The sequence below is a fragment of the Geotrypetes seraphini genome, chromosome 4, assembly GCF_902459505.1.
Source record: "Geotrypetes seraphini chromosome 4, aGeoSer1.1, whole genome shotgun sequence".
In the NCBI taxonomy this organism is placed as follows: domain Eukaryota; kingdom Metazoa; phylum Chordata; class Amphibia; order Gymnophiona; family Dermophiidae; genus Geotrypetes; species Geotrypetes seraphini.
Genome location: NC_047087.1, coordinates 281,535,476 through 281,562,057, shown reverse-complemented (window position 1 = coordinate 281,562,057; position 26,582 = coordinate 281,535,476). Strand labels below are relative to the sequence as shown.

At 43.8% G+C, this 26,582-nt stretch overlaps 1 protein-coding gene across 1 annotated transcript in view; it reads right to left on the bottom strand.

The window, feature by feature from the left end:
* Positions 1–891: 891 nt before the first annotated feature.
* The window catches only part of LOXL4 (lysyl oxidase like 4), a 139,248-nt gene continuing 113,557 nt past the window's right edge, over positions 892–26,582 (bottom strand). The window contains exons 13-15 of the mRNA XM_033942260.1: positions 10,834–10,970; positions 3,798–3,909; positions 892–1,674 (exon numbers count right to left, since the gene is read on the bottom strand). Of these exons, the coding sequence (XP_033798151.1) occupies positions 1,607–1,674; positions 3,798–3,909; positions 10,834–10,970 (317 nt within the window). The 3' untranslated portion in view covers positions 892–1,606. The remainder of the gene's footprint in view (positions 1,675–3,797; positions 3,910–10,833; positions 10,971–26,582) is intronic.

The following is a 26,582-nucleotide window of genomic DNA, read 5'->3' as shown; positions in this document are numbered from 1 at the left end:
TAAACTCCATCTCTGTCTTTAACCTAGGATATAACAAGTCATGGTTGAATTTTCCAATGAATATCACATTGTCAATAGCGGGAGTAGTAGCACCAATGACATTCCTGAATATCATAACCTATGTAATACTGATATGCATCTTTACAGCTCATACATATACAAAAATTTCAAAGACTATCACCAGTGGTAATGTTCTTAAAAAAAAAAAAAAAAAAAAGAGGTACCAAGTTACGGCTAATTGCAGCCTCTATGTACCAGTCAGCTGTAGTTATACATAGATGACCTGGCTTAAATGGCTGAATAATCTCCAAATCCTGCAGACGACCAAAAGAAAAACACTCCAGCAGGGGGCAATTCTGTCTAAGCATCCATTGTGGTACAGAGAGACCTCAAAGACAAAGGGAACCCCTTGCAACAGCTCCTAGATTTTCTAAAATGCATTCCTTCCAATCTGGGTAGCATAATTTAAACATCCGCCACTGCCCCTCAATCTAGAAACCTTTGGAGGTCGAGGATGAATTCCTAATTAAATCCAATAGGACAAAAATATTACTTTTATGTTATTGTGTTTTTTTTAGGTGGGTTGTTAAGAAAAATTACAAAGGAAAACTGTGCAAGTGTACATAATAGAGAACTAGACAGGGGGAAGCCCTAAACAGTACAAGTTTGTTCTGACAGTACATTATAACCCTTCTTTACAGTAAATATATAGCATAGAAATGTATATATTTTAAAGAAACATTTTTCCTAAAATAAATACAACAAAAATATGAACAAATCTGTTCCAGAATCCATATTTTTCAGTTTTATATATTGGGAGCAAGTCTACTAACATCATCTCCTGAGTATGCTTGACTGATTAACCAGTTTTTTGGCTTTTTTTAAAAAAAAAAAAAAGATCTGAATCCAATACATGAGAATAAAAGGTCTACTGTTCCATCAGCTGTGATGTTGACCTGTGAACCCAGTGCATCTGTGAAACTAAGAAATCCAGGCTATGAAGATTGGTTTCTGATGTCACATGAGAAAACTGTCAAGAGCAGCAAGTTAACACGTACATGATGACATGCGCCAGAGATGGTAAACGCTGTCAGAAACTGCTAAACAAATAGTGAGGAGAAGATTCCTGAGTAAGTGCACTGCAAATAGAAATGAAGGTCGAGCATCATTTCAATACAGAATCATTTCAATACAGAGGTTCTGCTTATTGGAAGGCTTTCACAGGGAGAAGACAGATAAAAGGACGTTGATTGAAATCCTAATGAGATGCGAGCAGTCACAAAATATATTATTATGTCTCAAATCATACCCCAAATCCAGGGAAACAAAGTAAGACATGTACTTCTCACCCTCTGCTCGTCACCAAATAATAATTGACACCCAACTCATTTCCCTAAAATATCCCCCACACCTGCCTTGATGTTCAGAGTGTAGATTTGAGTGCAGTTCCTTCAAACATTGTTTGAGACTTTGGTGTAGCATTACAGTTCCTTGAATTAAGTTTTTTTGTTAAAAATAGTAATACGACAAAACAAAGAGAGAAGGAACTGGGAGACTGGGTTTAAAAACAGGAGGTACTGGTGGCTTTTCTACAGCTTTATGTGGTTCAGACAAGGTTGTTGAAGAGTCTTTGCTGGTGTTCAAAGGAGTCCAAGTCAGCTCTGTAGGCATCATCTGAAAGAAAAAACACAAGAGTCAACAGGAAAGGAGCTAATCTGGAGATGTGGCATATAGTCGTTCCCCCCCCTCGAAGAACTAAAAGATCCCGCAAAATGCCAAAGCAAAAAAGCAAAACAGTGGGAATGACCAGCCAACAGAAGATGATCTGGCACAAAAATATTCTTTATTGTGAAAAGTCACATAGATTTCTGATGACCAAGTATATATGAACTCGATACTAACACCTAAATCAGGAGTTTTTGAATGCTGAAAAATGTACAAGCTTCCTATGGGGTAATACCAGGAAAACAGCACAAGTTAGTGGAACACGAATGATGTATCTCAGGAAGTGGCTGGCTTCATAAGTATACCTCTCTTGAACCATTTGGCAAGTCAGAGTTGTAAAATCACAGAAAAATAAACCCAGCTTTTTACCACCCAGGCCAGCAGAGCAAGATTTCTCCCCTCCTCCCTGCACTGGCATTAGGGTTACCATATTTGTGAAGACAAATGAGCCCGCCCATACTCCACCCACAGCACTGCCTAAACTCCACCCATTCCCTTGTCCCCCTTCTCTCTGTACCCTTTTAATGCTTCTCTCTCTCTAGCTTTCTCTCCCCCGCATTCCTCCAACCCTCCTCCCCCATGGGTGCTTCTCTCTCTCTTTCTCCTTCCAACAACCCCTCCTCCCTCCCCCCTGGTGGGACACCCTCTCTCTGTCATTCCTACCTCCTCTTCTGCTATTTCTGTCTCTCCCCCCTCCCAACCAACACTACACTAATCCATGTTCTGTTCTCCAGCACTCTCTCCTTTCCATATTGCTTCTCCAGCCATCCCTCTTCCCTCCCTCCATACTGTTTCTCCCTCCCTCTCTTCCTCCGTGCTGTTTTTCCAGCCACCCCCCCCCTTCCTCCCTCTATGCTGTTTTGCCCCTGGTTCCCCTCACGACCTCTCTAGCTGCTGAATCCCCCCCCACCTACCTCCTCCTCGGGCCTGGCCGCTGTAATTGAATCTTCGGGCAGCTGGCAAAAGCAGCAATGGAAGCCTGCAACCACCAGCCTGCTCTGGAAGCCGCCTCTCTGAAGTGACTTCTTGTTCTCACATTGGCAGGACTTGCAGAAAGGCAGCTTCCAGGGTAGGCTGGCAGCAGCATGCATACCTCGTTGCTGCCGCTGGCTTCCCGAAGAGTTAATTACAGTGGCTGGGCCCAGGGAGGAGTTAGGTAGAGGAATCAGGAGAGCTAGCTAAACCCGGACACTCTCCCATTAAAAAAAAAACCCAAAACTGTCTAGACACCTGGACAGTCCTCGAACAAGAGGACATGTCCAAATTTTCCTGGATGTCTGGTAACTCTAGCTGGCATGAATCTACCACTAGCAATGCTATTTTATTGAAGGCACCAGACTGGGCAGGAGTGACTGAGCCCTGCTGCTGCCTGAAGACCCCCTTCAAGACCAGCAATATTTTCAAAGGTAGTCCCAGTGGGAGGGGGGGTGAGAGAGTGGGGGACTTCAAACGATTGGAAGGCCTGGAACCTTTGAGGATGGGAATAGGTGTGGCCTCAGCCAGGGGGGGAGGGGAGTGAGGGATCTGGTGCTGGGGAGGGGAACTCTTGCTCTGCTGGCCCAGTGTTCCTGAGTAATGGGAAATTGATGCAGTTATTCTGTGTAATGGGAATAATGCTGCTTGTGAGAGAGTTTGCACACAGGTTTATTATTTTAAAAGAAGATTCTGCAGGCTGTGGTACTGAGATCCCACAAGTTGCTGAATCCGATGGTGAATCAAGGTGCAGTGTAAGGTGATCTTAACTGCACCTTGATGATTTCCCCCTATATGCACTTACATGTCTTTATAAAATAGGTACTCACTTGTCCTCTTAAACTAGGCCCTCCCTTATAAAATTATCTTCTATCAGGAGAAATTTAAGAGTAGGGGATCTACCAGAAAACAATTATTGCGTCCCAAGGGTTAAATATTATCCCCTATATTTATATTGTCAGATGTATGCACACTCGATCAAGCATATGACCTCGTGTATTATTCCTATGATAATTCACTGCATATCCAGACGATGTGCGGCTCCAGCTTTCCTAGCATACAGACATTCACTTCATGCGCCTTCATACACTATCCATTACCTGTGTGGCAGTTGTGCATCCAAACGCGGTGACCGTCGTATTTACACTGACACTTCATCACATTGTTGGAGAAATCTGACTCGCCCATTTCAAATGTAGGGTTCACAACCACCTATGTGAGGGCGCAGAAGAGAGGCGGAAATTTAGTGCAAGAAACGAGACCAAGAAACAGCGGCGTACACTGTTTGTTTGTTTGACTATTCAATATAACTTGATTGACCTAAAAAAAGAAACAGTGGTGTAGTAATGGGAGGGGGGAACGAGGGGGGCAGTTGAAGTTGTTCACGGTGGTCAACAACATGCTCTTTGTGACCCCGTTTGCTCTCCTGCTGACATGAAATGACGTCAGAGGGAGAGCCAACGGGGTTGTGAGGAGCACATTGTTGACCGCCGCAAGCAACAACTTCAACTAGAGGTATAAGGAATGAGAAGTGGAGGGGAGGGGGATGCATGGCAGGCAGGAGCGGGGAAGGAGCAGGAGGCGTGCGTAGCAGGTGGGATCAGGAAAGGAGCGGAAGGGTGGGCGGAGATGAGGGAAGGAGAGGAGCGCCACCGCCCTGGGCACCTCTCACCTTTGCGACGCCACTGCCAAGAAAGAAGATCTAAAAGGTCAATGTTCAAAACATTGAGAGCTTTGCTGTGGTTTCCCCAGTGCTAAAAAAGATGTTTAGGAGGACTATGAACTAGTAGCAAACCATGCTTCACCTTTCTAGGTGCTCAGTGTACATGGTGTCCATAAAAATGGAATCTTCAAATAACCTCAAAACAGATGCACTGTTATTTAAAAATTTGTACTATTATTGACAGCTGTTAGTGCCAGATGCTGTCAAAACTGGATGATGCCTGTTTTCAAAATTCAGGAAGTGACTATTCAGGAAGTGACCATTAAGATTTGTTTTAGCAAAATGGTGCTCAGCAAAGAAGATAGAGTTACGATTAGAGTTTTGCGACAAAATAAGGCATATGGCACAAAGCATTTGCTATATAAGTTTCCTAATAAAGATTGGACCAATGTGTTTTAAAAGGTCATACTATGAGGCTGAAAGTTAAATACGTCTAAAAATCTACCCAAGTCGGCACTTGGACGATCCAAAAAACAGGTCGTCCATGTGCCGATAATCGAAATGGCTTTTTAGATGTATCTAGGGACTTTTTAGGCCTCTGAATCCCGTTGTGCGCCCAGAACTGAAAAGGGTGTTTTTGGAGGAGTGGTTAGGGCGGGATGTGAGCCGACCTAGACTTAATTGTCCTGTAGGGATAATTGAAAGTTTGACAAGATTGCTTAATTGAAACTTATACGTTGTGAGTTAGATGATGTAAAGACATGTATAAGTACCCAAAAGTTACCCAAAGTGACCGGATAACCACTGCAGGCACAAAGTAAAGACCCCTTCACACACACACCCCGTGTTCACTGACCCCGTTGCAGCCACTCTAACCATTACAAACATGTGAACCCACCAAAACTGTGCAAAACCCATATAAGTGCCACCTGCAGCCATCAAATACTTTAGAAAATAATCAATAATACTTTAGAAAACATTCAGGGCACGATTTATACATTTGGGGCTAGACCGGTTTTAACAACAAATAAATGCCAAAAATGATGCCTAAACTGGCCGGATGACCACTGGACAGATAAAGGCATTACTCCCTCCCCATACTCTCCCACCCCCAAAGTTGTGAATGAAACAGTACATACCTGTCTGTATGATGATAGCTTCAGATGTTAGGGACAGTCCTAATAGAGCAGGTTTCTGGAGTAGCCTAGTGGGTGATGTAGTCAACCATACAGATGGCGACTCAGGCCCACATCCCACTCTAACTACCATACTTATGGTGTACTATGTGAGCCTTCCAAAACCCACCCTAATCCCACTGTACCTACATATAGGTGACATCTGCAGTTATAAGGGCTATTGATGTGTGTCCAATTGTGTCTAGTAGGTTTTGGATGGTTCACTATACACTATAAGGGAGTTATGATGAGATGTGTACTGTTCAAGTAGGCTGGAGACTAGAACATCGAGGATAAAAGAATTGCCAGAATGGATTCTCTCTCCCACATGATTGGGCTAGAGACTCCGTTCTGTGAATTCAAATAACAGACGAGGAAAAGTCATGTAAAAACAAATATGTCTTTATTGACAGAGCTTCCATAGCCTGGGAAGAGCAAGCCCTCGGAATTTCAGTGCTCTTCAACGAGAGAAAACAAGGCAAACAGATTTATACCCTAAGTGACATCATTTGTAATAATTATCATGCTTTAGAATACAATGGCACAGTTGATCACATGACTTCCTTTCCAAAAATGCCTTACGTCAATGTTAACATTAAAAGTCCATTCTGTTAAATTTTTAAACCCAGCAGGTGGCAGTGTTTCACTTTTCTTCCTAAATCAGTTTTGATCTTTGACCTTTCCAAGTATCAATCATGTCAGTTACAAAGCCCTACTTCCTATAAACACATCTTAACTTCTGTATGATCTTCAAAGTAGTATTATATTTTCTAATCTATAAGAAACAGATTCTCTGTAAAACACCCAAATTTCCTGTTCCTCTGAGAACCTTATCCCCATGGATGTATGTGAAGAATAGTACATAAATCTATGTCTCTTAAGAGTCACAAAATCAACCTTCCGAACTTCCTAGCATTAGCTGAAATGTAGAATCAGCAATTTAAACCTTTCAATCCTTAATTACAATTGCCTCAGACTGTGTCACTATAGATCCATCTGAATCCCAAATCTTTAAGAGACACCTTATTTTAATTCATTCTCAACCTCAATTTTCTGTGACACCTTATCCATCGCACCTGTAAATTTCTGAAATTCCTCAACAGTACCTAGGACTTTTTATGTGATGTTCACTGCAGTGCTCCCTAGGGTGCCCCACTACTCTGCTGAGATGTCTTTGTGGCCAGTCTACTAAAATTTCTGGCCCTTTGTACATCCCAATGGCTTGTTTTGTGTGATTTTATTTTAGACGTTTTTTTATTTAATGGTTCCAAAAGATAGATGCACATCTAAGAAATGGTAATTTTCTAAACAAAAAGATAGATGTGTTTCTGTTTCAAAAATGAATATAAGAACAAAAGAATAGTCATACTAGGTCAGGCCAATGGTCCGTCCAGCCCAGTATCCCGTTTCCACAGTGGCCAATCCAAGTCACAAGTACCTGACAAAAACCCAAATAGTAGCAACATTCCATACTACTGATCCCAGGGTAAGCAGTGGCTTCTCCTATGTCTGTCTCATAAGAACATAAGAAATGCCTTCACCGGATCAGACCGAGGTCCATCCAGTCCGGTGATCCGCACACGCGGCGGCCCATTTAGGTACTCCTTTTTAGAGACTGGATTTACCGTATCCTTCAATATGATATGCAAGAAGGTGTGCATCCAACTTGCGCTTGAATCCCAGTACAGTAGTCTCCTCCACAACCTCCTCGGGGAGAGCATTCCAAGCATTCACCACTCGCTGTGTGAAACAGAACTTCCTGACATTTGTCCTTAACCTGCTGCCACTCAGTTTCAGGCTATGACCTCTTGTCCTTGTCACATCTGAAAATGTTAGTAATGCTGCTTCTTGGTCTATTCTATCAAATCCTTTTAATATTTTAAAAGTCTCTATCAAGTCCCCTCTCAGTCTTCTCTTCTCGAGGGTAAACAGTCCCAGTTTCCTGAGTCGATCTTTGTAGTTCAAATGCTCCATTCCTTTGACAAGTTTCGTGGCTCGCCTCTGCACTTTCTCCAGCAGAGCTATATCCTTCTTAAGGTATGGAGACCAATGTTGGACACAGCTATGTTAACCGTCATTACCACATGCTCTGATAACGCATTCCAGAGCTTAACTATTCTCTGAGTGAAAAAAAATATTTCCTCCTATTGTCCCTGTAACTTCATTGAGTGTACCATAGTCTTTGTAAGTTTTTGATGGAGTAAAAAATTGATCCACTTGTACCCATTCCACACCATTCAAGATTTTCTAGACTTCAATCATATCTCCCCTCAGTTGTCTCTTTTGCAAGTTGAAGAGTCCTAACCTCTTGTGTTTCCTGATACGAGAAGAGTTCCATTGCCTTTAACATCTTGGTTGCTTTCTTTGAACCTTTTTTAATTCTGATATGGCAACCAGAATAACATGGCATCACAGCCCCTAATGCAGCCCTTGTAAGGACAAAGCACCCAGACCATTCTTAGTCTTATTTACCATCCCTTTTCTAATAATTCCTAGAATCTTGTTTGCTTTTTTTGGCCGCTGCAGCACATTGGGAGGAAGATTTTAGTGTATCGTCTACAATGAAAGTTGAAAGGGGATAGATTCCGTACAAACGTAAGGAAGTTCTTCTTCACCCAGAGAGTGGTAGAAAGCTGGAATGCTCTTCCAGAGGCTGTTATAGGTGAAAACACCCACCAAGGATTCAAGACAAAGTTAGACAAGTTTCTGCTGAACAGGAACGTGCGCTGGTGGGGCTAGTCTCAGTTAGGGTGCTGGTCTTGGACCAGAGGGCTGCCGCGTGAGCGGACTGCTGGGCATGATGGACCATTGGTCTGACTCAGCAGTGGCAATTCTTATGTTCTTATGACACCAAGATCTTTTTCTTGGTCATGTTCGCTACTGGATTTGTGTGTGTCTTTCGCAAAATGCCTAAACTCGGATTTGGACGTCATATCAAAAATGTTCCTTCACATTTACCCCTTTTACTAAGCCCAACAGCGCAGGCCAGTGCAGTAAATGCTTTGATGCCCATAGGAATTGAATGGGCATTGGAACATTGCAGTGTGGAATTAGCAGTGTTAAATGACTTAATAAAAGGGGCCATTAATAACTGTTCTGTCTATAAGGTCATGTACCTTCCTCTCAGAATTTAGCTGGAGCATGTACTGTGACAGTTTCTTTATGATGAATTGATCTGCTAGCAGTCCAGTAAGAAAAACCAAATATATGCTCACGGTATCAGGAAAAAACGGGTGCCTTTACATAGTTTCAAATTATTTTGCATTTGTTTAAGCATATGGAGGGGCACAATCAAAAGAAATGTCTAAGTCCAATTTGGAAGTAGGGCGCTAGGGTTTTGGCAGCGTAAAATGTCCATTCTCAAAAAGTACATCCAAAATATATTTTTTTTTGAAAATCGTTTATCTGTTCATCCAGGCATTTGATCGTCCATACCGCCACTACATTTATCTTTATACCACATTCTCGACCAAAAATTTATCCAAGTCTAAAATTGCAGAAATACGTCCAGATAATAAGTCCCTCTTAGTCCAGCCCATACCAAGCATCTAACACACCCCCTTCAGATTTAAACGCACCGCAGACAAGCATCATAGAAATCTGTCTAGAAAATAGGTTTTGAAAATAGCAAATCAGAAGGGTTTGGTGTGAAAAATATACCTAGATTTCCAAAAAGCCTTTGACAAGGTGCCTCACGAGCGTCTACTCCGGAAACTGAAGAACCATGGGGTGGACGGAGATGTGCATAGATGGATCAGAAACTGGTTGGCGGGTAGGAAACAGAGGGTAGGGGTGAAGGGCCACTACTCGGACTGGAAGAGGGTCACAAGTGGTGTTCCGCAGGGCTCGGTGCTCGGGCCACTACTATTTAATATATTCATAAATGATCTAGAAATAGGGACGACGTGTGAGATAATAAAATTTGCAGACGACACCAAACTATTCAGTGGAGCTCGGACTAAAGAGGATTGCGAAGAATTGCAAAGGGACCTGAATAAACTAGGGGAATGGGCGACGAGATGGCAGATGAAGTTCAACGTTGAGAAATGTAAAGTACTGCATGTGGGAAGCAGAAACCTGAGGTACAACTATACGATGGGAGGGATGTTATTGAATGAGAGTACCCAGGAAAGGGACTTAGGAGTAATGGTGGACATGACAATGAAGCCGACGGCACAGTGCGCAGCGGCCGCTAAGAAAGCAAATAGAATGCTAGGTATAATCAAGAAGGGTATCACAACCAGGACGAAAGAAGTTATCCTGCCTTTGTATCGGGCGATGGGCGCCCGCATCTGGAATACTGCGTCCAATATTGGTCGCCGTACCTTAAGAAGGATATGGCGATACTCGAGAGGGTTCAGAGGAGAGCGACACGTCTGATAAAAGGGATGGAAAACCTTCCATATGCTGAGAGATTGGAGAAACTGGGTCTCTTTTCCCTGGAGAAGTGGAGACTTAGAGGGGATATGATAGAGACTTATAAGATCATGAAGGGCATAGAGAGAGTAGAGAGGGACAGATTCTTCACACTTTCAAAAAATAAAAGAACAAGAGGGCATCTGGAAAAGTTGAAAGGGGACAGATTCAAAACAAATGCTAGGAAGTTCTTCTTTACCCAACGTGTGGTGGACACCTGGAATGCGCTTCCAGAGAATGTAATAGGGCAGAGTACGGTACTGGGATTTAAGAAAGGATTGGACAGTTTCCTGCTGGAAAAGAGGATAGAAGGGTATAAATAGAGGATTTCTGCACAGGTCCTGGACCTGTTGGGCCGCTGCGTGAGCGGACTGCTGGGCATGATGGACCTCAGGTCTGACCCAGCAGAGGCATTGCTTATGTTCTTATGTTCTTATTCATCTAACCCTTTATGCCACATTTGGACGTTTTTCTTATTTGAAAATGAGCCCCGTAGTGTAAGGTGTTTTGAAAGTTTAGCGATTATGTAAGTAACCCATAATGATGATGGACTATATAAACAATGCTGGACTATAAAGGTGTCCTTTATCTTCCTACTACAGGAGTCTATGAATGTGATGGAGCTGAATTGGTTCTTCAGGATGCCGTCTGAGGTTCCATTAGGCACACTCTACATTTATGGAAAAATATGATATTGCCATTGAAATAAAAAGCTCTACTTATGGTGGTTTAAAGAAAGACTATCTTTATAGGGTTCAACCCACAATGCCTATTGATGATATGAGTAGAGACCATTAGAAATCCATGACTGTCATGGCACTACAATTTATAAACAGAAACTTGTGAGGTGCTATAGAAGAGGAGAACTGAAGCGGCACTTACTTGGAATATGAAATCACCAGGTTCTACATCTGTGATGTCTATCCATTGGCAATCAATGTCATGCCGATATGTATCCCAGCATCCCACTGTTACACCTTGTTCTCCAAAGTTAGCACAAGCAAAACGTCTGTGCACACCTGGATGAAAATTCAGAAGCAATAGCAGTTACCGAGCAGTATTAATGCTATTGATTTTACTATTCTTTTTTTAAATAAATAAATTCTCCATGTATCACTTAGGGCCTGTTTTACAAAGCCGCGCGGCAACAGCTCCGAAGCCCTTTAAATCTCTATTGGCTTCGGGGCCATTACCGCGCTGCAGCCGCTAGCGCGGCTTTGTAAAACAGGCCCTTAGTAGTGATAACAGGTCAATGCCTTTTAGACATTAGGCAATTCTCCAATGATCTCTAACACAGAGGTCCCCAACCATTTAAGTGCTTTGGCCAAAGCACAGGTAAAAGAAAACAAACAGGCAGCCGATCCACAGGATCCAGGATACAAGAAAACAGAAGATCAGAGGAAAACTCCAAAGTTCCAATACAATAATTTATTCACCACATAAAATGATAAATACATAAATAGTTAAAAGCCAGACACAGCCATGCTTTGCCCTTACAAAGACTATGTTAGGGGCTGTAAAAACCAAAAGGTGTTATGCAACTGGTATCACCTAATGACAATGGCTTCTCTCCTCTCTCATGCCAGCCACACCTAGTTCTGATTTCAGAAGGGAATGGGGACTTGTATACTGCCTTTTTTGTGTGTGGCTTTAACATTTCAAAACAGACATTCAAAGTAGTAGGACTGGAGGATTAAATAACTTGCCCAGGGTCAAAAGGAGCAGCACTGAGATTTGATCTCACAACCTCTGGGTGCAGAGGCAGAAGCTCTACCAGTGAGCCACACCTTACTCAGATAGTAGGAGGCAGCAGCATGAATACAGAATCAGTGTCAAACCAAAGATCCATCTACTGAATCAGTCAGGCCAAAGATCCATCAAGCAAAATATCCAGTGTCTGACAGTGGCCAGTCTAGGTTACAAATACCTATCATGGTCCCTAATGAAGTCTTGTCTTGTTTTACATTCACTGCAGTCATCTTGGGTAGTATATGTGAGTGTGCTGGTTAGGCTATTCAAGCTTACTTGGAGGTGGGTGTGATTCAACAGTAACATTACTTTTAACTTTAAGAGGGCATTTCCAGTCAGCATTAGTAGCTTGAAGTCAGGAACCTGTTTGCTTGTGTTAGTAACACACAGAATCTCTGTTTTACTTGGGTACAGGCAGAGTGTGTTGTATTTTGCCCATTCCTGAGTTACTGTTAGATAAGCAGTCATTTTACTCTATGTCTAGATGGGATGGGCCATTTGGCATTTATCTGCCATCATGTTTCTATGTCTTCATTCGGAAAAGGAAGGGAATCCAAGATTCATAGTTTACTATAAATTCTTGTGGTTAAGTGAGCAAGAGTGGACTCCATGGTAGTTGAAATGGAATGCAGAACTAGGAGTTCAGTGGCTGGGAGCTTGTTTCACTAGCTGCATATGAGGGAATCTCTCATATTTGGTATTGGGCTACACCTTGTAAGAGCAATAGTACAAATTCTTGTTTAAAGTCTATATAATTCCAAAATGACCAGTACAAACCAAAATTACCACAGATGGGACATATCTTAAATGCATAGAGCCAGAGGCCTTGTAGGCCATCTCTTTTGGAGTTGCCTGATCATATGGGGGTCTCTGAAAGTTCGTAGTGGAGTATATGACAGGAGCATTAGAGGAAAAGATAACACAAGAAGTAGAGCTGTTTGATGATTTTTCAATACTCCCAGGACTGAAGAATGGGCTGCTTGTGTGAAAGTGTATCTTGGTAGTATGGAGGGGCCCTGACCCTCCATCTCTACCTCAATTGATAATGATGATGTTCTCTTAGGTTTCTGTGGCTGGCATTATGATTGTTGCAATTGCACCGGTCTTGCCGTGTTTGAATAAGTGGAAATGATATTTCAGCCATCATGATTGGCTTTCTTTATGGTATACTGTGATGTCTGCAGTTTGTCTTTATATATAGTAGGCTCTCAAACCTAATTGGCTGGTTCACAAAGGAAAGAGATTTTGGTGGGAAATTGAAATGGGATGGGAAAGTCTTTTGGGTACAAATTGAATTTTGGAGGGAAATTTGTTGGTCACAATTTTAAATTCTGACAGGGATGTGGCCAGAAATTAATTGGAAAACAGAAGAATCAGATATAGACCTTCATGCTAAGGCAATGGGGCTGTAGGACTATGCCTGCACTAAACGTTTTAAGCTTTTGGGCCTAGTGATGCCAAGAATCATTTTCACTACTGCAAATATCTTGAGGCCCCTCACTGCCAGAAGAATTTGAGATAAGAAGTCTCCAGCTTGAGATGGTGTACTGGCAACCTTATCGCTAAGGCAATTTATGATGACATCGGACATTGGCCAGATATTGCTGGACATTTTGGAATTTGACCAGCAAATGCCCTTGGAACAAAGACACATATTGGCCAGGGAAATCAGTGGCGGGAAGGAGAAGACAAGAAGAACAAAGGACTTAGTATCCAGAAAGAATCCCTGAAGAGTGGTGCAGGTAACTTCAAGTTTTGTGCTGGAGTGAAGATAGGAGTGGGGTGACGAGACTATGACGACCAGGAGCAGAGTCTATATTTAGACTGAAGTGATTTCTTGAGCTGTCCTGAAACAGGTTCCAGAGAAAAGTCTCCTTGTGCCTTGCTGCCCCAAAGATGGAAAGAGTGTCCTCAACCAGAGTAAAACTTCACTCTGGTAATCAATGGACTGACAGCTGTTTGTGCTGACATGCATCCTTCCAAGAACTGATACCAGCAGAGGATCATAATCAATCTGTCACCCACAAAATGAAAGATGCACTTCTCATTGCACGGAAGAGAAAGAGCATCATGTGGTGGGAGTCTCTCCTTGTAAATGATGAGCATACATACCCTTCTACAGTGAGGAGCAAACGTTTGTGAACGCCACTATTCTGTGCAAATTTCAGTGCAAGAAACACTCAGTGGTACAAACAAACAATCCAAGAAACATTTTTTAAAATGAAGTATATACACAAAAATACTGTAGTTGTTGACTAGTCCAAAATTAATACAAATAAGCAAAGTTTGTGGCTGTCCTTTGTTGTTGAGTACATAAGAACATAAGAATTGCCGCTGCTGGGTCAGACCAGTGGTCCATCATGCCCAGCGGTCAACTCATGCGGCGGCCCCCAGGTCAAAGACCAGTGCTCTAAATGAGTCCAGCCTCACCTGCATATGTTCCAGTTTAGCAGGAACATGTCGAACTTTGTCTTGAATCCCTGTAGGGTGTTTTCCCCTATAACAGACTCTGGAAGAGCGTTCCAGTTTTCTACCACTCTCTGGGTGAAAAAGAACTTCCTTACATTTGTATGGAATTTATCCCCTTTCAACTTTAGAGAGTGCCCTCTCGTTCTCCCTACCTTGGAGAGGGTGAACAATCTGTCTTTATCTGCTAAGTCTATTCCCTTCAGTATTTTGAATGTTTCGATCATGTCCCCTCTCAGGCTCCTCTTTTCAAGGGAGAAGAGGCCCAGTTTCTCCAATCTCTTACCATACCGCAACTCCTCCAGTCCCTTAACTAATTTAGTTGCTCTTCTCTGGATCTTTTTGAGTAGTATCGTGTCCTTCTTCATGTATGGCAACTAGTGCTGGATGCAGTACTCCAGGTGAGGGCGCACCTTGGCCGGTACAGCAGCATGATAACCTTTTCCTATCTGTTCGTGATCCCCTTCTTAATCATTCCTAGCATTCTGTTCGCCCTTTTCACTGCCACCGCACATTGCGCATCGACTTGTCAATCAGAACTCCCAAGTCTCTTTCCTGGGAGGTCTCTCTAAGTACCGCCCCAGACATCCTGTATTCATGCATGAGATTTTTGTTACCGACATGCATCACTTTACACTTATCCACATTGAACCTCATTTGCCATGTCGATGCCCATTTCAGCTTGGATTCAGGCAGGCATTGAATAGCATAACTGCTAACAGTATTCCGGTGTGATCTGAGTTGTTTTATTTTGTTCTTCTAGTGATGTTGGATGCATGTCAGCCACAGCTATCTTCATTATCACCCATGCATTCTCGATTGGATTGAGATTGGGAGAGTTTTCAGGCCATGGAGCCAGTAAATGATATCCATATGATGCTACATGCTTTAACTGCTTTAGTTGAATGGCATGGTGCTCGATCATGCTGAAAATGATTGGTACCATGTATGGACATGAATACTGGTAACTTGTCTTTCAGAACCTGGATGGTAAACTGGTCCTGTCATGGTTATGTTTCTAGGTATCATCCAGATTCCATCTCGTCCATGTGTCGAAATTGCACCCCAAACCATCACTTTTTCACACTGCTTTACTGTAGGCACCACATATTTTGCATTGTACCTTTGCTTTGCAGGTCTCCAAACCCTCCCAGTGTAATTTTTAAACCAAGTGAGGGTGGCTTCATTACTAAACACTTTCTCCAAATCTGCAGACTTCCAGCTTCTGTATTTGTTGCAAAACTGTAGACAATCGGCAATGTTCTTGGCTGGACGACATGACTTCAGACCACCATCAAACAATCTGCAGCATTGCCCATCTGCTTGGTTCTGAAGGTGAGATGGTAAGCGAGAATAGAGTTGGGTAGCATTGATATGAGGAGATAACTTTGCAGTCATTACAATTTTCTGATCATCCCGGCTGGTTGATGCACAAGGATGACCACTTCGTTGCCTGGAATGAAAGGATCCAGTATCTTTCACACATTCAAGTGTAGCATGCACCACTCCAAGTGAAATTTTCAATGATGATGCAATTCTGCGATATGAGAGACCTTCGTTGCCTGGGTTTCAGGACTGAGTTATGCTCCTCTTTTTGGCATATTTCTGAAAAAACCCCAAAACTAAAATATAATAAATTTTAAAAGAAAACACATTTGTATTCAAAAACATCAGAAATCTCAATTAAGATTGGCTGGAAATACATTTAATAATTAATTATTAGAAATAAAAATTATTGGGAGCTGCTACCTTGCCTTTCCTGGGACACCCGGATGAGACTTTGCCTTGCTGCCCTGAGTCTCCCGCAACAACGGTTAAGCGTTTTGTTGGCTGCATTGGGCAGGCACTTGGAGAGACAGACCCCCTGACGTCATCGGGTCAGTCTCTACAAATTACTTTAAATTCTACACTGTTGCCACGGTTGCGGCCACAGCCATGCGGCCGCAGGGCGCAGCCGAAGGGGCGCGCCCAAAGGTGCAGGTTCCGCCCCTTGGGAGCCCCTTGGAGCAACGCGGAGCCGAGGAGCAGGAAATCAGATTGTATAAGTATTAACTAGCCAGGCAATGGGGAAGAGAAAGATTAAGCCTAAGAGCTCAAAACCTGCGTTATCTGGTCCCATGGACAGGCATTTGACACTTTCTATGAACAATCCTCCACAAACTTTATCGGATATGAAATCTCCCATATCGGGGGCATCAATGAGTCCCCTCAAAAGAACTTCCCCCCTTCATCTAGTATCAGGTGATAGCGGGAAAGATATTCCCGCTATGTCCACTGAATATGTGGTATCCTCTACTCAGACAAGTAAACTAGCTTTTACTGAGATTCCTAAACCACTTGAATTTTCAAGTGTAGCAGAGGATCAATCACTTGCAGTGGAAACACAGGATATTACCCTTAAAGATTTGTGGTTAGGTATATCTAGAGTTGAAGGGATTCTCAGAGAAACAGTGAAACCAACGTTAGACTTTTCACAATCTGTGTCTAAAAAATTTGAAAATGTGGACTCTAATTTGAATTGTTTGGATAAAAGATTAAGTGTGGTTGAAACACAAAGTAATACACTCCAAGCTATCTCAGTATCTGCCATTAAGGATTCTACGCTGTTACATTCAAAAATGGAAATGATGGAAAATGTTTAAACAGCAAGAAATCTCCGCTTGGTTAACTTCCCAGTAACTCATTTATTGTCTCCTGAAATTTTGCTAAGGAACTATTTTAAAGAAATACTGGGATTACCCAATACGGGAACTTTTCCAATAAATAATTATTATTATGTTCCGCAAAAGAAAATACAACCCCCCAGGAGGTGGACCACCTGGTTACTAATGAAATAAATCTGACAGAGTTCTTAGAGGATAGTCAGGATGTGATCCAGAGTAGGTCCACTCTGGTATAACGTGCATGAGTGAGATAGATAAAATGTTAATAATGAAAACCTACTTTAAAAATAGGCTGACAAAATTTTGTGGAGATTTGGTTCGGATTTTTCCTGATGTATCAAGAGCTACGCAATTAAGAAGGAAAGAATTTTTAAAACTAAAAACAAGGATCTTAGCTCTTGATGCATCATACTACTTAAAATTTCCATGTAAATGTCTTGTTAAACTACAACTGAATATCAAACAAAACCCGAAAAATGGGAGAAGAAATAAGCTCAAACCAAAAAATCTCCCAAGCCCCAAGATGGAAACTGAGATGAGAGGGAGAGACCATCTGTAGAAAGCAGGAAATTAATACCACTCGAGTTAAAGACGATAATAAAGTCAATTTTATAAATGTGTTAGAGAGCCCTCAGTCACACAGCCTTCCTCCGGAACCCCAGAGGAAACGGCTGTCACTGGTTTGCACCCAAGAAGGTGTCAACTGTGAAACATCCCCGGGCTCTCTGTGAGTTTAGTGATAAATAACACAAAAGTGCAAAGGAGTGGAAGGAAAATCAAAACACACTCTCTACAGGTAGTCTCTACCCCTGATCCAGGGGGGCCGAACAAGAAAGTTCAAGTGTCCAATTTCAACAAAATAAGGCCAATAGAAGATACTTAGCTTCTCTGAAAAAAGCAGCCAGCAGATAACCAAGCGTCCGTTATCTGCTTGGTTATCTGCTGGCTGCTTTTTTCAGAGAAGCTTAGTATCTTCTATTGGCCTTATTTTGTTGAAATTGGACACTTGAACTTTCTTGTTCGGCCCCCCTGGATCAGGGGTAGAGACTACCTGTAGAGAGTGTGTTTTGATTTTCCTTCCACTCCTTTGCACTTTTGTGTTATTTATCACTAAACTCACAGAGAGCCCGGGGATGTTTCACAGTTGACACCTTCTTGGGTGCAAACCAGTGACAGCTGTTTCCTCTGGGGTTCCGGAGGAAGGCTGTGTGACTGAGGGCTCTCTAACATTTATAAAATTCACTTTATTATCGTCTTTAACTCGAGTGGTATTAATTTCCTCCTTTCTACAGGTGGTCTCTCCCTCTCATCTCAGTTTCCATCTTGGGGCTTGGGAGATTGTTAAACTACAAGACATTGAATATGTATTTTGGGACCCTATTCAATTGCAACAATTCTTATTAGCTAGAGAACAGAATAGAGAGTTGCGCGGGGACAGAAATCCCACCCGTCCCCACCCATCCCCGCCAAAGTCCCACCCGTCCCCACCCGTCCCCGTGAGGAATCCCACCCGTTCCCACCCGTCCCCGTGAGGAATCCCTCCGTCCCCACCCGTTCCCACGAGGAATCCCCTCCGTCCCCGCCCGTCCCTATAAACTTCAGAAATAGTTATTTCATTTAATTATGCTACTGAATTAAAGGCTCTGGTAGAAACCCATTTACAAATAAGCAAAAAGACTTTATTAATTTGAAAATATTAATTGGGAAGAATACATACTTTGCAAATGGGTTTCTACCAGAGCCTCTAATGTTTATAAATTTTTATCAACACAACTAATATACTACTTTATCCTGAAGCAAAATTAAAAAAAAAAGAAATATAATTCTTTTCCTACCTTTGTTGCCTGGTTTCTGCTTTCCTCATGTTCTCATTCAATTCCTTCCATCCACTGTCTCTCTTCCTTCTGCATCTTCCATTTGCTCTGTTACTGTGCCTCTCCCTTTCTTCCCCCTTCCAAATTGGTCTGGCACCCATCTTCTTCTCTCCGCTCCCCCCATAGTCTGGCATCTGTCTTCTTCCCTGCCAGCGTCTTCTCCCTACTCTCTCTTCCCCATTTCCTTTCAGCGTCCTTCTCCCCCCATCTTCCCCATGTCCTGTCTGCGTCCTTCTCCCCCCTCTGTCTTCCACATGTGCTTTCAGTGTCCTTCTCCCCCCTCTGCTTCCCCATGTCCTTTCAGCGTCCTTCTCCCTCTCTGTCTTCCCCATGGCCTTTCAGCGTCCTTCTCCACCCCCTCGTCTTCCCCATGTCCTTTCAGCGTCCTTCTCCACCCCTTTGTCTTCCCCATGTGCTTTCAGCATCCTTCTCCCCCCTCTGTCTTCCACAAGTGCTTTCAGAGTCCTTCCCCCCCCGCCCTTCCCATGGCCTTTCAGCGTCCTTCTCCACCCCTTTGTCTTCCTCATGTCCTTTCAGCGTCCTTCTCCACCCCTTTGTCTTCCCCATGTGCTTTCAGCATCCTTCTCCCCCCTCTGTCTTCCACAAGTGCTTTCAGAGTCCTTCCCCCCCGCCCTTCCCATGGCCTTTCAGCGTCCTTCTCCACCCCTTTGTCTTCCCCATGTCCTTTCAGCGTCCTTCTCCACCCCTTTGTCTTCCCCATGTGCTTTCAGCATCCTTCTCCCCCCTCTGTCTTCCACAAGTGCTTTCAGAGTCCTTCCCCCCCCCTCCCGTCTTCCCCATGGCCTTTCAGCGTCCTTCTCCCCACTCCTTCTCTACCGCCCCGGGTGCAGCACAGCCGGCCAGTTCCCCTTACTTTTGTGGCACTTCCCCGACCGACTGACAACAGCCCCGGTCCGACAAACCTCCCTGCCCTTAACTGCGAATCTAAATTACCTTATTACAGCTGCTGTAAGAAGATAATTTAGATTCGCGGCTACAGGGCAGGGAGGATTGTCGGACCGGGGCTGTTGTCGGTCGGTCGGGGAAGTGCCACAAAAGTAAGGGGACCTGGCCGGCTGTGCTGCAACCGGGGTGTGGCGGGGCGGACCGCCCCCTCCCTTGGTAGCCACTCGAACCGCGAGGCTACTCTCCTCCTTACCTGCACTGCCTGCAGCACAGAGCCAAACGGAAGTCTTCCCGACGTCAGCGCTGACGTCGGAAGGAGGGAGGGCTTTGTTTAAGCCCTCCCTCCCCTCCGACGTCAGCGCTGACGTCGGGAAGACTTCCGTTCGGCTCTGTGCTGCAAGCAGAGAAGGTAGGGAGAAGAGCCGCGCAACTGAGTACATCCAGCCCCGCAGGAACCCCGCGACCCTCGGAGGCGTCCCCACGGGATCCCCGCGACCCTAGGGGGCGTCCCCACGGGATCCCCGTGACCCAAAGGGGGAACCCGCGGGATGCCCGTGGGTCCCGCGGGATTCCCGTCGTCCCCGTTCCCGTGCAGCTCTCTAGAACAGAAATGAGTTTTATTCTTAATGTGTTTCATAACTGAGAAATTGGAGGAGGTAAAGAGTCCCAGATAATATGGAAGGGTTTAAGATCCATGTGGATGAATCAAGAACCAATTCTTAGTTTTATTTTTATTTTTTTTGTAATTGAACGGTGGCATGTCTTCTCATTTGTTGTGGGCTTGGAAAGGAATTTTGTTTGTATGTATAATTACTGTTAATTATGTTAAGATCCTTTTTTTCCTTCTAACGTCTGATATTGTAACTATTAAATTTGCATAAATAAAAAAAAAATAAATAAAAATTAGAGAAAATATTAGTAAATACCACAAAATATTATTAGTTACATATATAAGCAACAGAGGCAAACACCTAACAATGTGAACAGTAATTATTGTAGTATGAATTTTTCAGAAATGCTAGCATCAACAAACATGTAGTAGATGTAAGATTTTAATCTATTCGCCTGTGTTCTGATAGGTTTAGTCCAGGGGTCTCAAAGTCCCTCCTTGAGGGCCGCAATCCAGTCGGGTTTTCAGGATTTCCTCAATGAATATGCATTGAAAGCAGTGCATGCACATAGATCTCATGCATATTCATTGGGGAAATCCTGAAAACCCGACTGGATTGCGGCCCTCAAGGAGGGACTTTGAGACCCCTGGTTTAGTCCGAATTTCTTAAAAAAAACACTGAACTATCACAATGTTTATACAGAAACATGCTTTCAAGTAAACAAATATTTACTGAAGAACACTGGGAAATAAAATAGACCATTATAGCCTTAGTTTCCTTAGCACACTTGCGAGATCTATAACTTCTGACTGGGTGTTCACAAACTTTTGCTCCCTACTGTATAGTTCAGCGGGTTAGATAGATTCACGGCTTTCTTTCTTGACTTAGGTAGTATTTATGCGTCTTGGAGCTTAGTTCAGTAGTAAATCCTAGCTGTGTTTCCTTTCTCTGAGTGACCAGAATTATTATTTATGCACATTTGTTCAATATTATTGTGTTCATCTATGAATATTTACCCATGCATGCATGTAACTAAGCTGTGTATTTTCCTAAATTCAAGCATGACTATTATCGGTTGGGCAAACAACATAATAAAGACAATTGCTTTTTCATGGCAGTGTGATCATTGCTTAGAAGCGGGTAGCCAAGCAAAATGTCAAGCTGTACCTTGGGACCACATGTGTTGCAGTGCTAAACCCTAGACATACAAGATTTCTATTACTAAAATTATATCACTGAATACTCCTACTCTGAGGACAAAAAATCTTGATGAAAAAAATTGTTGGTGGCCAGGAAGAATCAAAGAGGCAATAGAGATAACAAGATACCTACTAACTTCAGAGACAAAGGGCTCATACTATAAATAAAGCTTGGCAACTATTCATTCAAAATAATTTAGTACAAAAAGGACTGTTGCCAAGGGCAAATGTCTTCTTCCTCCCTCTCAAAATTGTAGAATACAGAAATTCCTCCCCCCTTCCAAAATTGTGACCAACAAAATTTCCCTCCAAAATTCAAATTTGTGACCAATGGACTTTCCCGCCAAAATCTTCATTTCTGAGAAAATCACCCACCTTAAATCTTAGGGCAATCAGTTTTGAGATCCACTATACTACATAAGTACATAAGTACATAAGTAGTTGCCTCCGCCGGGGCAGACCAGAGGTCCATCCCGCCCAGCGGTCCGCTCACGCGGCGGCCCATCAGGCATATTGCCTGAGCAGCGGTCCCTGACTAATTTTATACCTACCTCTACACTTATCTCTAAACCTTCCACTGCTCTTATCTGTACCCCTCAATCCCATTGTCCTCCAGGAACCTATCCAGGTCTTCCTTGAAACCCTGTACTGTGCTATTTCCTATCACGGCCTCCGGAAGGGTGTTCCATGTGTCCACCACCCTCTGTGTGAAAAAGAATTTCCTTGCGTTTGTTCTAAACCTGTTCCCCTTCAATTTCATCGAGTGACCCCTTGTTCTTGTGGTTTCTTTCAAATTGAAAAATCTGTCCTTGTCAACCTTTTCGATGCCCCTCAGGATCTTGAAGGTCTCTATCATATCTCCTCTGAGTCTCCGCTTTTCGAGGGAGAACAGCCCCAGCTTCTTCAGTCTGTCAGTGTATGTAAGGTTTTCCATACCCTTAATCAGTTTAGTTGCTCTTCTCTGGACTCCCTCAAGCATTGCCATGTCCTTTTTGAGGTACGGTGACCAGTACTGTACACAGTATTCCAGATGCGGGCGCACCATAGCCCGGTACAGTGGCAGGATGACTTCCTTCGTTCTGGTCGAGATACCCTTCTTAATGATACCTAACATTTGGTTTGCTTTCCTCGAGGCTGTGGCGCACTGTGCCAACGCCTTCAATGTCGTGTCTACCATCACTCCCAGGTCTCTTTCCAGCTTACTGACCCCTAGCATTGATCCCCCCATTTTGTAAGTGAACATAGGGTTCCTTCTCCCTATATGCATGACCTTGCATTTCCCTACGTTGAAGCTCATTTGCCACTTTTTCACCCATTCTTCCAGTGTCGTAAGATCCCTTTGGAGATCCTCGCAATCTACCGTGGTTTCAACCTTGCTGAATAGTTTGGTGTCATCTGCAAATTTGATGACCTCACATTTTGTTCCCGCCTCCAGGTCGTCAATGAATATGTTAAACAGGAGCGGTCCCAGCACTGACCCTTGAGGAACCCCGCTCGTGACCCCTTGCCAGTCCGAGTAGTGGCCCTTTACACCAACCCTCTTCTTCCTGTCTGCCAGCCAGTTTTTGATCCATCGGTGGACCTCCCCTCGCACCCCGTGATTCCATAGCTTCCTGAGCAACCGCTCATGTGGTACCTTATCGAAGGCTTTCTGGAAGTCTAGGTAAATTATGTCTATGGGTTCACCTTTGTCCACCTGGCTATTTACCCCCTCAAAGAAGTACAACAAGTTTGTGAGGCACGACCTACCCTTGCAGAACCCATGCTGGCTCGACCTTAGCTGTCCATTTTTTTCGATATGATCACAGATGCTGTCCTTAATCAGCGCCTCCATCATCTTTCCCGGGACCGATGTGAGGCTCACCGGCCTATAGTTTCCCGGGTCGCCCCTTGAACCCTTCTTGAAGATGGGCATGACATTAGCTATTTTCCAGTCCTCCGGGATCTCTCCAGTTTTTAGGGATAGGTTGCATATTTGCTGAAGTGTCTCTGCTATTTCATTCCTTAATTCCTTGAGCACCCTTGGGTGAATGCCGTCCGGACTTGGCGACTTGTCGCTCTTTAGCTTGTCTATCTGCCTGAGGACATCCTCCTGGCTCACCTCTAGTTGGACCAGCTTGCTATCTTGATCTCCATTTTCTATTTCCTCTGGTTCCGGAATGTTGGATGTGTCCTCCCTCGTGAAGACCGACGTAAAGAAGTCATTTAACTTGTCAGCTATTTCTTTTTCCTCCCTCACTACTCCCTTTCTATCCCCATCATCCAAGGGCCCCACTTCCTCCCTCACTGGTTGCTTTCCCTTTACGTACCTGAAGAATGATTTGAAATTTTTTGCCTCTCCCGCTAGTCTCTCTTCATATTCCCTCTTTGCTCTCCTAACCACTCGGTGGCACTCCTTCTGGCTTTCCTTGTGTTCCTTTTGGTTGGCCTGCGTTTGGTCCTGTTTCCATTTTTTGAACGATGCTTTCTTGTCACTGATCGCCTTTTTTACAGCAGCCGTTATCCATGCTGGGTTCTTTATTCGATTTTTCTTGCACTCTTTTCTGAACCTGGGGACATACAGGTTCTGTGCTTCGTGCACCGTACGCTTGAGCAGGGTCCAGGAGCTTTCTACGGACTCTATCTTCCTTGTGCTGCCGTTGAGTTTCTTCCCCACCATTTTCCTCATTGCATCATAGTTCCCTTTTCTGAAGTTGAGCGCTGTTGTTGTGGTTCTTTTCACCCTGGATGATCTCAGTTCTAGTCTGCACTGGATCATGTTATAGAAACATAGAAACATAGAAATTGACGGCAGAAAAGGGCCATAGCCCATCGAGTCTGCCCATACCAATGACCCACTCCCTGATTCTTACTCTCCTAGAGATCCCACATGAATATCCCATTTTCTCTTGAAATCTAACACGCTGCTGGCCTCAATCACCCGCTGAGGCAGCTCGTTCCAATGATCTACCACCCTTTCAGTGAAGAAGTACTTCCTAGCATCACCCTGAAATTTCCCTCCCCTGATTTTCAGCGAGTGTCCTCTGGTTACCGAGGGCCCTGTAAGACTGAAGATATCATCTTTCACCTCTATACGCCCAGTAATATACTTAAAGGTCTCAATCATGTCCCCTCTCTCTCTTCGCTCCTCCAGTGAGTACATCCGCAGTTTTTTTAACCTTTCTTCATACGTGAGTTCCCTGAGCCCCAAAACCATCCTGGTAGCCATTCGCTGAACCGACTCAATTCTCAACACATCTTTTCGGTAGTGTGGTCTCCAGAATTGAACACAATACTCGAGATGAGGTCTCACCATGGATCTGTACAGTGGCATTATGACTTCAGGCTTTCTGCTGACAAAACCCCTACGAATACATCCCATCATTTGTCTTGCCTTGGATGAAGCCTTCTCTACTTGATTGGCAGCCTTCATATCGTCGCTAATGATCACTCCTAAATCACGTTCCACCGTGGTCCTGGACAAGGTTTCACCATTTAGTGTGTAAGTTCTGTGTGGATTTTTTTTGCCTAGGTGCATTACTTTACATTTTTTAGCATTGAAGCCCAGCTGCCAAGTTGATGACCACTGCTCAAGCTGTCTTAGGTCCTGCGTCATAAAGTCAGGCATACTGCTTTTGCCAACTATGTTGCATAGTTTGGCATCGTCGGTAAAACAGTGATACTTTTCCTCTAAGTCCTTGGGTCAAATCTCCTATGAATAAATTGAATAGAATCGGCCCTAAGACGGAGCCCTGAGGTACTCCACTCATCACTGCTGACGTTTTGGAGGGGGTACCGTTTACCATCACCCTTTGAAGCCTACCATCTAGCCAATCCCTTACCCATGTTGTGAATGTATCCCCTAATCCCATCGATTTTAGTTTGTTCAACAGCCTGCGGTGTGGGACGCTATCAAAAGCTTTGCTGAAGTCCAAATATATCACGTCAAGGGACTCACCGGCATCCAGATGACTGGTCACCCAATCAAAGAAGTCAATCAGATTAGATTGGCAGGACCTTCCCCTGGTAAATCCGTGTTGATGTGGATCGCGTAAATTTTCTTCGTCTAGAATTTTGTCAAGTTCCTGTTTGATCAGTGTTTCCATGAGTTTGCACATTATGGATGTAAGACTCACCGGTCTGTAATTTCCTGTCTCCGTTCTGCAGCCCTTTTTGTGGAGTGGAATTACGTTAGCTGTTTTCCAGTCTAGGGGTACTTTTCCCGTGTGCATGGAAAGATTGAAGAGTACGGATAGTGGTTCAGCCAAAACTTCACTCAGCTCTCTGAGTACCCTGGGGTGTAGATTGTCTGGTCCCATGGCTTTGTCTACTTTGAGTCTTGAAAGTTCGTGGTAGACATTACTAGGTGTAAACTCGTAGTCACGAAACAGGTCATTTTGGCTGTTTCTTATTTGTAGTTGCGGACCATCTCCCGGTGCTTCACAGGTGAATACTGAGCAGAAGTATTCGTTTAGCAGTTCTGCTTTGGTAGTATCAGATTCTGCGTAGTTTCCATCTGATTGCCTAAGGCGTTCCATTCCATTTTTGTTTCTCTTCCTGTCGCTAATGTACCTAAAGAAGGATTTGTACCTATGATCGCTGTTTCCCAGTGGGTCTAATACTGCTACTTCCTTTGCAGGTCCCCCCAGTCCACTGAAGATTAGATCAAGAGTAGCTTCTCCTCGTGTAGGTTCCGTGACCAGCTGCTCCAGGAAACAGTCCCTCGAGGCTTCCAGGAATTTGGTCTCTCTCACGCAACTTGAGTGCCCGATACTCCAGTCTATCCCAGGGTAGTTGAAGTCCCCCATCACCACCACACTTCCATTCTTGCATACCTGCCGCAGTTCAGTCTCCAGGTCCCGGTCGATTTCTTCCGATTGGCCAGGCGGACGATAGTATAGACCCAATTTTATGTCTGCTCCAGATCCTCCTGGTAGCTTAACCCATATTGATTCCAAGCCGTCCGCCCTTACTGCTGTTTCCATTTTGGTTGAGGGTATGGAGTCCTTTATGTATAGCGCTATTCCTCCACCCTTCTTGTGTGTCCTGTATATAATGACAAACTGCAGACCTCACAGCAAACTCTGAAGAAAGGCATAACATGATGATTGGAATGTCGGTTCCACATATTCATATGCAGCAAAACCCAAACAACTGCAACAATGATATTGATGATGGTGAAAA